The sequence below is a fragment of the Ascaphus truei genome, chromosome 3, assembly GCF_040206685.1.
Source record: "Ascaphus truei isolate aAscTru1 chromosome 3, aAscTru1.hap1, whole genome shotgun sequence".
Taxonomy (NCBI): Eukaryota; Metazoa; Chordata; class Amphibia; order Anura; family Ascaphidae; genus Ascaphus; species Ascaphus truei.
This window is the reverse complement of record NC_134485.1, coordinates 164,181,904-164,196,038: the sequence shown is the minus strand read 5'-3', so window position 1 is coordinate 164,196,038 and position 14,135 is coordinate 164,181,904. Positions and strand designations below refer to the sequence as shown.

Genomic DNA, 14,135 nt, shown 5'->3' with positions numbered 1-14,135 from the left:
TTCATCCTCTCACCCCCTCTCCCTTCATCCTCTCACCCCCTCCCTTCATCCTCTCACCCCCTCCCTTCATCCTCTCACCCCCTCCCTTCATCCTCTCACCCCCCTCCCTTCATCCTCTCTCACCCCCCTCCATTCATCCTCTCTCACCCCCTCCCTTCATCCTTTCACCCCCCTTCATCCTCTCACCCCCTCCCTTCATCTTCTCTCACTCCCTCCCTTCATCCTCTCTCATCCTCCCTCCCTTCATCCTCTCTCGCCCCCTCTCCCTTCATCCTATCTCATCCCCCCTCCCTTCATCCTCTCTCCCCCTCTCCCTTCATCCTCTCTCGCCTCCTCTCCCTTCATCATCTCTCATCCCCCTTCCTTTATCCTCTCTCATCCCCCATCCCCCCTTCCTTTATCCTCTCTCATCCCCCTTCCTTTATCCTCTCTCATCCCCCCTTCCTTCATCCTCTCTCATCCCCCCTTCCTTCATCCTCTCACGCCCCCTCCGTTCATCCTCTCACCCCCTCTCCCTTCATCCTCTCACCTCCTCTCCCTTCATCCTCTCACCCCTCTCCCTTCATCCCCTCACCCCCCCCCCCCTCCCTTCATCTCCTCTCACCCCCCTCCCTTCATCCTCTCTCACCCCCCTCCCTTCATCCTTTCTCACCCCCTCCCTGTCATCACCCCCACCGGGCAAACAGAGAAAACACACACGCACGAAACAGTACAAATACACACACACCAGGACAAACAGAACAGACAGAGGCAGGACACAGCCTAACTTCTCTCTGCTCCAAGCTTTTCCTCCGCTCTTTAGCCACACACCCCAGACTCCTGCCACCTCCTCCTGATATGCTGCATCACACAGCAGCAGCCAATCAGGATGGAGGATCTGCCCAGCCCCCTAGCAGCAGCAGCCCTGCAATATCCCTACTCGGGAGAAATCACGAGATTGGTTACTAAGTCCGGAGACATAATACCAGACAAATACATGTCCGGTATTATCTCTAATTTTTTACCGGATAGAGTAACCAATTACCGGGCTGTCCGGTTCAATACTGGATACCTGGCAACCCTAGATACTTACCTATAAGGGGTTCTGGTATGTCCTGCTCGGGTTTAGCTGTCCCATCACATGGGCTAATAGGAAGCTGTGACGTCATGGGCGGCTTCCTATTGGCCCATGTGCCCGGGCGCTTTAAACCTAAGCAGGACATACCAGCAGCCCCTAAGGCGGTAAGTATCTCAAGAAGCATGGGGTCCCCAGAGCTGAAATGAATGGGGTTCAGCTCCGAAGACCCCTTACTTCATACCTACATATATTAAATAATTAAAAAGTGACAGCGTCAGTACTGCTACTCTATCCCTCGTGTCACCCCCTGAGAACTGCTGCCCCTAGACAGTGCCTTACCTGCTTACCGCCATGAGATGGGCCTGGGTACCAGCCATTCCAAACATACGGTACGATTAAAAAGTGCACACCCTGTGTACTAAGCGAGTTAGGGCAGGCAGCCACCAAGAATCATTCAGTTCAGTTGTATGATGGAGTGTCCACCACATGCACTCTGGGCGAGTAGTCCCCTCTGCACGACTTGTTCTATCACTCTACCCTCCTGGGAAATAGGAGTTAATAGATTACTACCAATGCATTGCTGGAATCCCATCATATTGAATAGAGGCCATTGTGTTGTGATTTCAGAATTGTATCTTTGACCCGCTCCCATTGCAGAGGAAAGACCACTTCGTTTTAAGTGATGATTGTACAAAAGCAAGACAATCCTGCAAATAATCATCTTTTTTCAGTAATAGGCAACTCTAAAGACCTTTGTCTTTCTGTCTCTTGCAGGTTTTGGAAGAAATATCATGCTACCATGAAAATAATGATGCAAAGGAGCTAAAGCGTATTCTAACACAACCTCATTTCATGGTAAGCAAACACTTGTGTGAATGTATGTTTAGTGTCTAAGACATAGAAATTTCCAATTTAAAATGTCCATTGCCCTTTTCACTTTTACATTTCCACAGTAAAACAGTCTAGTTTTATACTGGGAGATCTTTTTATATATCTGTTTTTCAGTACAGTGTATTTTTGTTTTGATACATTATTTATGATTAAAAAAAACAAAATGTAAAAAGTCAAAAAGATCCCATATTGGTGAGGTTTTAAAAAAATTGGGAGGTGTTTAAGTAACCGTCAATGCTGCTGAAATTGTTGGTACGTGAAGAGAAATGTCATTTTCCTGACCTTCACATCTACCTGCACTTTCCTGAACTATCTTAAAACATTTGGTACCAACAATGTCCCTGCTGCCCTGGACAGAAAACATGGCAATCCCAGCATCTTCTGTTTCATGAGTTTTTTTTTTTTTTTTTTTTTAAACCCTCCCCCCCACTTTTTTTACATTATTTTAAACCCTCTCCCCCTCTACCCCCCTGGATAAAAATTATCGGGGGGGGGGGGCTCTTTGGAGCTGTACGGCACTTGGGAGTCCTGCTTTCCAATATCATGCCCCTCCTGCACATCACGACAACATGACGGCGACATCACTGATGATGGGAACTGAAGGTGGGGGGGGTGGGGGGAGAGTCCTCTTTCATTTTTCTTCCAGTTAGATAAGATTCAGTGCTATACAACAGCACAGAACATGATCATCACTAGAAAATGAGCAGAAAGCCCATGACGTACAGTAGCTACTAAGTCATGATGCCCTTGGAGAGCCAGAGCCCATGACGTTGTGGCTACAACGTGGGTGCATCCAAAAGGTGAAGTGGCTTTCCATCTTGATGTTCCTTGCACTGAAAGGGTTGCCTCTGATAGGAAGGGAAAGAATGTAGCATTGGACCGATATTAGATTTATGTACATTATGCAAGTACTGTAGTAAGGGCAGTTAAAATGTGGAAAATCATTACCCATGGAGACTGTGATGGCAGATACAATAGATTTGTTCAAAAAAAGGTTGGACATCTTTTTAGATGGGAAAGGTATACAGGGATATACCAAATAAGTATACATGGGAAGGATGTTGATCCAGGGATTAATCCGATTGCCAATTCTTGGAGTCAGGAAGGAATTAATTTTTCCCCTTAATGGGGTTTTTTGTTTACCTTCCTCTGGATCAATAAGCAAGTATAGATATAGGATAAAGTATCTGTTGTCTAAATTTAGCATAGGTTGAACATGATGGACCAACGTCTTTTTTCAACCTCATCTACTATGTAACTATGTAACTATGTAACTATGCAAATCAGGAACCTGTCTTTTTTTTTTTTTTTACAGTGCAATTAGAGAGCTACGTTCATACCCAAAGTATTTTACATTCGCAGTCATCCTGATTAGAGTATCCCATTATACAATTATGTACTAGTTCTATATTTTGTACACATTGATATAGACTTTTATGTGTTGGTTTTTTTTTTTAACAATTCTCTTTATAAGACACATAAAAAGGTTTAAGTCTTACAATTATCGGTCGTATTACTTTTTTTGTTAGGAAGACAGTTCCCAAAGTGGTCAACAGTCTTCAAATTTACAAGCTTATATCGGTGTAGTCCTAATGTAAGGAAAATAGCACCACTCCAGAAAGCACAATTAAGGCTTATGAAAAAAGCGTGTTAAAAGACTTCATAGACATTTGGCTATAAATCTGTTTTTTTGATTAATTTATATTATGACTATAGCTTTGGCATTGCCGTACAGTGAGATCCTAAATAGACCCACGTGAAAGTAGAACAGTATTCATTGCAATGTCTATTATATTTTAAATAGTTGAGAAGGTGATCTTTTATGGTTCAATATTTCCTTGCAATGCGTGCTTAACAAACATTTGTCTGGTTTGGTATCTTTTTGGAGTGACGTTTTTGTTTTTGTTTTCTTAAAAGGGACTTTGAATAGGAAGAGTGTTTGTCCATCTTTCTCTACCCACACTGCATGCCCTGTCTTTGTTAGAGTGCCAATAAAGAAACGAGAATCAGGCACATTGTGCAGGGTTCTGCTGAACACACAGTAATATCAGCCCAAAGGGAGTAGCTAAAAGAAATCAAACGCCTCCGAAATTGCATCTTAACTTGTTTCCAAATAAACAAACCTGGTTATGGGTGTTAGGTTTCCAAAAGATTAATAAAGCATCAATCACCTGGAGTAAATCTCTTAAACTACCACTCATCTAGTATCTCTGTCCTAGAGGAGGGATTGTTTCTGTAGTCTGCATTTATTGCTCTGATTTTGCCTTTTCTGGCATATAATGATGACTCTGCATCTTCTACAAATGTGGATACTGCATGATGCTTACTACATTGTACTGCTGCTGCTGGATTTATAAGCTTAATCACAGGGTGAGAATAGCAATTTGCAAGCACAACTATTTTGTGTGCCTGATGTCAGATAAGGGAATTGTTCAAACGTATTCTTTCTGAAGAAAAACACAAGGGAAAAGTCTGGAGCCACTGCCAGGCCTGGATACAAAATGCCCCTACAGACAATAGTTGCTACTGATACTACATCCTTTGGGAAACAAATATGGTTAAGTGTGTGTTGCCTCATTACTTGGGACTAGAGTCCGTAAAAAAGCTATAAAGCTGATTAATCTGGATACTCCTATAATAGAAGGATATATTATAATAAATCTTGGTTTAGTGCCTATTTGATGAAAATAGTTTCTTTATAGTTGAATTACTTGTTATATCCTAAATGTTGGTTTGATGCACTGAAAAATGAAAAGGAGATTTCAATGCCAGTGATTTGGCAATGTATTTGCATATCTCTGATTAGAATGATAAATAGGTAGTCGTCGTAAGTAATCATACAATGAGGTAACAGGCCATATTTACTAAGCAGATATAACACTCCTTGCCCGGCTCTTAAAGATTTTACATCAGTTGACTATGTACGTGGCTTGTGTTACCAATAATGTTTAGCCTTATCCAGAAATAGAAATATAGATGTATTTATATTCATCTATATGAGTATTGCTGGCTTATAAGAATTATCTAGGGAGACTATATGTCTAACTTTATCCAGACAATAGAAATATAGATGGATTTATAACGTATTAATCTATAAAAGTATTGCTGGCTTATAAGAATTAATATACTACGAGCAAAACTATTATTTTAAGGAGATAAAGTGTAGATATGTGTTCCAATAGCAAACACATCTACACATGCACACCCTGGTTTATGAGAGTTTACTGACACGATAGAGAGGCTTCAAATCAAATAAACAGTAATTTATTAAAACAGCAACAAAATATAACAATTACACGGTTATACTACTTATAATTCCTTATAAGGTCTGTACTTATTACAGGCCTAACAAAACAATACCGTTCATCATATCTAACAATACATTGATAAAAAACATATATATATATATATATATATATATATATATATATATATATATATATATATACACACACACACACACATACGATTTACAAGTGCACAAGAATTATGATCATAGTTAGCTTCTCTGAGCTCTCCCTCCAAACTCTTCTCTCCTTCTCCTCTCCCAACTAACTAATACTCTGCCTGGTTTCACACTTCGCTGTATTCACATTTACTGATCTCTTTACAGTGTTTGTACTATTTGCTTCTTCCCTAGGGACCCTCATCTTAGTACGCTAGGGAGGTACTTAGGATTGTTTCTCTTTGGGTTAGCTGAATTGTCCCTCTTCTGTATAGCAGCGTCCAATATGTCCCATTACTAGTGAGCCCCTTGCAGACATTGGCTAACATTCTATTTCCTCATGATCAATATCTCAGTACTGTACACTGACCTCTGTGCAGACTGTGTCTGAATTACCTAATTATCATTCGATTCGACTATGCCTTAAAGTTCCTGTGTGGGGAACCCGTTTTGAGCATAGGCTACCTTGTATCTGAACAAATGGCTTTATTATGGCCATTGCTACGGACAATATCTGGGTCGGTCACTTTCCCTAACTATACACAAACGGTGACAGATCAATCTTAGTACACACCTCTATACACAGAAACATATTTACATTATTAACAGGGAGGCTCCTCTAAGTGTCACTCCCAGAAATCTAATTCTAGAACCTTTGGACTGGCTATATATACCCCAATAGTGATGTTACTGGCCACCAAGCATACAGTGGGTGGCTGCTTTCATTGTGTGCGGGAGGGTGAAAAAGGTGTTCACGGGCGGGCAAGAAGATTTGCGCAGAGGGCCGAACAAGATAGTGCAGGGGGCGTCCACGTTATGGTGTGTGTGCACGCGCAGGGACTTCAGAGGTACGGGGAAGAGCATGCCCCAGCGCTGTGATGTCAAATGCCCCTCCTTCCGGTGTCTGCCCTACAATAGCACTGTGGTCCTGCTCTCCTCCGCTGGCAACCTGCTTCGCTGCTATCCTCTGCAAGTGAAAGGATTGGCTGCCACTATATCAATCATACTATAAATGTACAAAAATAATTGAAAAAAAAGTGAAAACACAACATTGAAAACGGTAACTCAGCAGCAGTCAATGCGCACGCGCGCACACACACACACACAGCCCCGATCCACGCCACCCCCGCTCGTGCTTGCAAAATTATGCAGGACACCCTGCGTTCATGCTTGGAGAGTTGGTGATGTCACTGGTCTCAGCAGCAGCGTGGACGCAGCCTAATTTTGCAAGCGCAAGCTGTTGAAATTTAGATATATTTGTATTTACATTGTATACCGTGTAATAATAGTGTTTTTTTTCATGCGATTTTGATTACATAAGGCAGGGGGGGGGCCGAGAAATTTCATGGATGAAAAGGGGGGCTCGGCATAAAAAGTTTGCTCACCCCTGGTCTAAGGAACGAAATCACAAAAAAAAACAAGTCTTGATTATTTGTCAAAGTAATAACATTTATTGTTGGATAGGTAGGATAATGTGAATTCTGATTTATTTTGACAGTTCCATGTGCCATGAAGACTGTACAAGCCATGTACTAGAAGTCAGAAAAAATCCAAAACACACAAGTAATAAAGTACAAAGATATATTATCCCAGCTTCAGCACAGGTGGCTCAGTCAGTCCCAGCTTCAATCTTTGACTGAGCGTCTGATTGAGCTACATGTGCTGAAACTAGGATATCCTGAAAACCTGACCTGTTGGGGGGCTTGAGGACTGGAGTTGAGCACCCCTGACGGTCCTAGTCAAAGAAAAATGAATCCAACATTTTGGTTTCTAAAAACTTTCATCAGGGATACAGAGACCGGGAACATACTGTGCTTTATATACCCTTAAGACGATAAATGGTGCCAAAAACACTCTAACCGGTGCCAAATTAAAAGGGGGCCTAGTCACAAAAGCAGTGATGTCCTCACACTACAGAAACATGAACCACCTTAAAAAGTGGCAGGTCCTAAACTTTGTAAAGAATTAAATCGCATGTGAAGTGTAGCGATGTGCCAGACAGACAAGGTGTGTATACCTAGTGAAAAGGTAAGATAAACGATAATAAAAGTCAGCAAGATAAAAAATCAACATTCACCCTATCACATAACATGAAAACAATAAATACAGTACAATACTGTGCCAATGCTTGCATAGCAAAAATATGATAAATAAATTAAATATAAAGTTGAAAACCAATATAACAGATAATCCTGTCATGTTACAGTATGACACTTAAACCCCTTATATGAAAGAAAAAAGTTCACAGAAAATGTAATAAGGGGTTGGTAGTAGCTTAAGGTGTATTACCATACTGTATATGGGGAAATATTAATCTGTTATCAAGAAAGCAATGATGCCCACGCTCATCTTTGAGGCCCTTAGGGACAAGAGTATCTAGGGTAACAATCCAAGAACATTCTCTTTGCTATATATGCTTGTCCTGATTCCCACAGCAGCATGATCTATACCCATAAGGCATAAAGATGAAATGGAGTGCTGAAAGGTTTTATGTTACACAAATATAGATGTATCAGTGTCTGAACGAATGTTCTACAAATGGAGTCCGTACTTCCCTTGTGATCTTACCGATATAGGCAAGATCACTAAGGCACTTAATCATATAAACAACACATTTAGTGGTGCACGTGATTCTTGTTTTATTTGGGGGTGGGGAATTTGGGAGTAGGATGAGAGAAATGTGTACCCACTATTAAATTATTCTAAACGGAGCATGAGCAACAGTGGAAACACCCTGGCATTGGTTTAGAGAGAAAATATGGTACTTGATAGCTGTTAATATTGTCCGCACAAACCAAGAGATCTGATAGATTTGGGGCTCCTCTACAGTATATGATGGCAATGATGTTTCCTCGCATAAGCCTCCTATAATAGTCACTGTAACAAAGGCTAATACTTACGAAAAGTATGTGAGAAGAACGAAGACATCCAGCGGTGTAAACTTAACCTTTGGTCTTCAGACTTTTGTATACATGGGAGGTCCTCCACTTGTAACAATATGGTCCAGTTCATTAGGATTATAGGCCCTAATAAGGAAGTGTCTTCTTGTATCTTCTAAAGCTGCTCTTTTTCATGATTTCTTATCAACAATCCTGTTCACGCATAGTAACTACGAAAAAGAAAATTCTTTAATAAGTGGTTGCGGATTAAAGGAATCCGCTCTAAGTATCTAATTCCAATCTGTAGTTTTTCTATCAAGATCTGTATGTGAGACCCCATCCTCAACCCTTACCAACACATCCAAAAAGGATATATAGATTGTCTACTCCAGTTCATAGTAAACTTGATTGGTGTATCCAACTTTTTCAGATAATCAACAAATTCAAGTAGTTTGTTCTCCCTGTCAAATACAAAACAGTGATCTACATATCTATACCATTTAAAAAATAAAGTAGGAAAAGAACGGTCATAGATGTCCCTACTCTGAGTGCCATGAAGAGGTTATGGTAAGAGGGAGCAGCGTTGCTTCCCATCGCAGTTCCTTTACATTGTAAGTAAAAGCTACCCTCGAAGCGAATACCGTTTTTATCTATATATATATATATATATATATATATATATATATATATATATATATATATATATGACTGAAATAATGTTTGTGTGTGTGTTTCTGCTCGACAGCTCATTGGCCTGCGGGCCAGGCAGGGAGGAGCCAGGCAGGGAGAAGAGACACACACGCACACTCACAGCCTCCTCACACTGTGACCGCGTGTGCCTCTGACTATCACCGCACACCGTGAGCAGCCTCCTCCGCTCACACCCGCCAACACACACACACACCACAGCCACCACCCCCCACCCTCTGTCAGCAGCGCCTCATCTCCCCACCCGCCGCCGACACAGCTCCTCGCGGGGGGAAGGACAACACCACTTCCGCCGACAGCCGCCTCTGCCCCACCACCCCCCACCCTCTCTCAGCAGTGCCTCACCACCCCACCCGCCGCCGACACAGCTGCGCGCGCAGGAGGGGGGGGGAAACTGCCGACAGCCGCCTCTGCCCCACAACACCGTCTCTCAGCAGCGCCTCACCTCCCCATCTGCCGACACAGCTCCGCACGGGGGGGGAACCACCGCCGACGACACCCGCCTCTGCCCCACCACCCCCCACCCTCTCTCAGCAGTGCCTCACCTCCTCCCCACCCGCTGCCGACACAGATCCTGGGGGGGGGAGGGAAAGGACAACACCACTGCAGCCGCCTCTGCCCCACCACCACCCCCCCCCTCTCTCAGCAGCGCCTCACCTGTCTACACGCCGCCGACACTAGCGCGCCACAGCCAGTCAGCAGGGGGGGGGGGGAGTCAGGAAAGAGGGGGGGTGAGAGGGAGTCAGGAGAGGGGGGGGATGGAGTCAGGAGAGAGGGGGGGGAGTCAGGAGAGAGGGGGGGAAGTCAGGAGAGAGGGGGGGGGGTCAGGGGAGAGGGGGAAGGGAGTCAGGAGAGGGGGGGAAGCCCACACATAAATACACACTGACTGACTGACACACTCACTGACTGACTGACACACTCACTCACTGACTGACACACTCACTGACTGACACACTCACTGACTGACTGACACACTCACTGACTGACTGACAAACTCACTGACTCACTGACTGACACACTCAGTGACTCACTGACACACTCACTGACGGACTGACACACTCACTGAATGACACACTCACTGACTGACACACTCACTGACTGACACACTCACTGACTGACTGACTGACACGCTCACTGACTGACTGACTGACACGCTCACTGACTGACTGACTGACACGCTCACTGACTGACTGACTGACACACTCACTGACTGACTGACACACTCACTGACTGACTGACACACTCACTGACTGACTGACACACTCACTGACTGACTGACACACTCACTGACTGACTGACACACTCACTGACTGACTGACACACTCACTGACTGACTGACACACTCACTGACTGACTGACACACTCACTGACTGACTGACACACTCACTGACTGACTGACACACTCACTGACTGACACACACTCACTGACTGACACACACTCACTGACTGACACACACTCACTGACTGACACACACTCACTGACTGACACACACTCACTGACTGACACACACTCACTGACTGACACACACACACTGACTGACACACACACACTGACTGACTGACTGACACACACACACACACACTGACTGACTGACTGACTGACTGACACACACACTGACTGACTGACTCACACTTCCCCCCTCAGTCAGCTCAGCTGCCAAACACACGGGGGGCACAGAGCTGTGAACAGGGGGGGTGCGGAGCTGTGAACGGAGGTTAGGGGGGAAACAAAGCATTGAATGGGGGGGATTGGAGCTGTGAACAGTGGGGGAGGGGGGCGCAGCTCTGAACAGCTGTGAATAGGGGGGGGGAAGAGAGTGGAAGGGAGTTGAGAGAGAGGGAGGGAGGGGGAGCGAGAACATTACATCCCGGGCAACGCCGGGTATATCAGCTAGTATAATATAAATTCCAACAAGCAAATCAGAAAATCTGTTGATGGGTGTCCCATTATGCGCCCCAAGTAGCTGACTGTCATAATATATCTTTGTACTGTATTACATGCGTGCTCTAGACTTTTTTCAATCTCATAATATTTGTGTATGGCTGTCTGCACTTCCATGAGGCATCAACTGGTAAAACCTATTTTTGACATTTCTATTTTGAATGTATTTTAATATGGGTGTACATAGTTGCTTCATATTATGTTATGTACTAGCCATGTCAGTTAATTATAATGGTGAACTCATGTGCCGTCACAAAACTCATCAGGGTTTTGTGAAGGGGATATACATGTTTTTATTGACCTAAATACATATTTTTTTGCTTTTTGAATCGAAGCTGTGCTTTCACCATTTGTTAACTGTTATGATACCGGTATATTTACATTTATTTACAGGAAAAATAATAGGGCTGGAGCACACAAAAAGATTGCCTCAGCATTTCCTCTTACCCGGTTTTATTTATTTATTTTTTAATAAATGCAGCCGTTCCTTACATTTACGACAATGCAATTATATAAGATGCTGTTCAATCAGTGAAGACCCTGCTTCACAGGGCTACCTATTGCAAAAGTGGAATACTGTAGCCTTCTTCAGTAAATGGTTGCTATAGCAATATATTCAGAAATTATTACACTGGTCATAAAGAGTGAAACCATTGCTTTTTTTAATTACATTGCTGTAAGTATTATCTAATACTACACCAATTTATTTAAAAAAACAACGTATATAGGATTTTGAATTAAATGCTACTTTAAGAAGTATGTCTCTCGCCTCCTCACTCTTCCACTAGCACCTTCTCTCATTTCCAGTGTGCTGCATTTTAATTTGGGAATTTCACGGTTAACATTGCCATTTAACTCGAGTCCTTTCTCCAGTCTACCCAACACTGTCCTATTTAACACGTTTCCTTTTCACTATTTCCCTGCTTTCTGCTTAAGTCCCAACTAATACAAATCGGAATCTAATCGCACTTTTGAAAATAGATTCTCTAAACAGAAGCAACAGTATGATCAAGTTTTGTATTTATAGGTATTGTGGATGCAGGGATCAATACTTTAATAATTTTGTTCAGAAATGCATTCTTAATCTTGACGATGCCGGGTGTCTGTCTGCACCTGAGTCCCAGCACTTCCACGTCATGTGAATGAACCGGGAGCGATCACATGATGTGGCTTGTGCCCAGAGATAGAAGGGGAGGGGGTTCCACTTCCTTTTCTATCAGGCTAATCACCCCTTTGAAAACGAGAAAGTGCCCAAGACATAACAGGTGCATCATAAACAGGCACGACATGAGTTCTGTAAAGGTTAATGCATACTTATTTGTATTGTTCCTGTTACTGTTTGCTTTGGATAGCGCTGCATATTTCCTCCTCCACCTTCTTCAAACAGTGCCAGCCCCATATCCTATTTTCTCAAATCCTGTCTCCCATCTCCTAGCCCATACCTACTATTTCTTAAAAGGATGACATGCCATAAGTCAATTGAGTTCAACCTTTGTTATTTGTAATTAGGTGGGCTAATCAGCCGGTGTTTATAGTTAAACTAGTCCAGAAGAAGGCAAACAAGTCACCCGAGTGAAACATTTGCCAATTATGTATCATATGGGGAAAATAAAAATTCCTTCCCAACTCCAGTAATGGCAATCGGATTTCTCCCTGGATCAACACCCTTTCATGTTTAACTTACTTTAAATATCCCCTTATACCGTTTCCTTGTGAAAATGTCTGTTTTTAAACATATCTACTTTATCTGCCATCAGTTTCCTTGGATAGTAAATTCCACATTTTGACTGGTGTTACTCTAAAGCAGGGGTGCGCAAAGTTTTTTTGGCTGCGCCTGTAGAGGGAGAGAGGGGTTGGCCCGGTATTAAAGGGGTTGCACCCCATATGGCCACCCCCTGACCTCACCAGGGAGACAAGGGATTAACTGGACTGCGGTCCAGGAATGTGGTTTGCACCTTGTTATATCATGAAAATGTATGTTCCCCTGTTCCCATGTTTCATTATTATGTCAGTGTCTGCACCACACACACACACACTGGGATCCATCCGGGAGGGCAAGGGTTAATAGCTGTATAGTGATTATAGCCCTTTGTTTAATTTTCCCACCTTTTCAGGCACCATTTTGCAGGGTCCCATCGGCCGCCATTGAAGCTCCATTCATTTCAATGGCGGATCTAGCTGTTTTGGACCTGTTTCCCTCGAAGACCAGCAGGCGGCGTCCGAGAGGAGGAGCGGTGGTTTCCCATTGTAAGTCAATGGGCTCATTGACTTCAATGGAGATTCCTCGACGGCACTTTCCAGGAATGAGTTGGCTGCCGTCCAAACCGCAAAACCGCAAAGCGGATACTTTATCTGAAAAAGAGCTTTGATCACTGATTAGTCAAGTTCAACGTTAAGTGGCATGGGAATCTTCGGTTCTAGGGCACCCAGAAATAAAATTATTTTTGCCCCTAGTTCCTAGACCACCCCCCACTCGACCACCACCGGGTCCCTGAATCCAGGACCCCCGGAAAGGGTCATGCTGAAAGAGCTGGTCGCGCCATAGGTTCGAATGGCGGCGGCAGAAGCAGCTCAAGAAAATGACTAAGTCAGAAACGTTACAAACCATAAGCCCATATCTCCGGTTCTGGAGGGTCCAGAGGGCCAGGATTTGGGGTACCTGTAGTCAATGCTCCAGCATGACTGCAGAACCATCCTTGACCCTCTCTGACCAACCAGACGGAGTATGGACCACCTTAAAGGTTCTGGAGTTTTTCCCATAGACTTCAATGGCGGCCGGTTCCCATTGATGGGCTATGGCGGAGAAACCCCATAGGCTTCAACGGCGGCGATGCCCCGTTGAAAGTCTATGGCGGCTGATTCCCATAGCCGCCAATGGCGGCAGTTTACCATTGAAAGTCTATGGCGGCGGAGCCCGTTGTTTTCAATGGGGATTTAGTGAAAAACCGTGATTTAATTTACAGCGGAGAATTTTGTATTAAAATAGGAAACGGTTTAAGTAGTATTTGTGTATCTCCGGTTCCGAAGGTCGTAGCGGGCTTAAACTTGGACCACATGGTGTCCCAGTTCCGGCATTGAGATCTGGGTAGTTTGAACCCAACGGAACCGGATATTTTAATATGTTTATGTTTTACCTTTAATGTTGTATCCCAAGGCAGGGATAAAAACCCGAGGAGATTCCTTTGCACAAAGGGAAGCAGATGGTCAGAGAGG

The 14,135-nt window shown here is 43.7% G+C and overlaps 1 protein-coding gene across 12 annotated transcripts in view; it reads left to right on the top strand.

The window, feature by feature from the left end:
- The window catches only part of CASK (calcium/calmodulin dependent serine protein kinase), a 569,868-nt gene that overhangs the window by 451,992 nt on the left and 103,741 nt on the right, over positions 1-14,135 (top strand). For all 12 annotated transcript variants that reach the window (XM_075589720.1, XM_075589721.1, XM_075589718.1 and 9 more), the window contains one exon: positions 1,832-1,912. In XM_075589720.1, the coding sequence (XP_075445835.1) occupies positions 1,832-1,912 (81 nt within the window). The remainder of the gene's footprint in view (positions 1-1,831; positions 1,913-14,135) is intronic.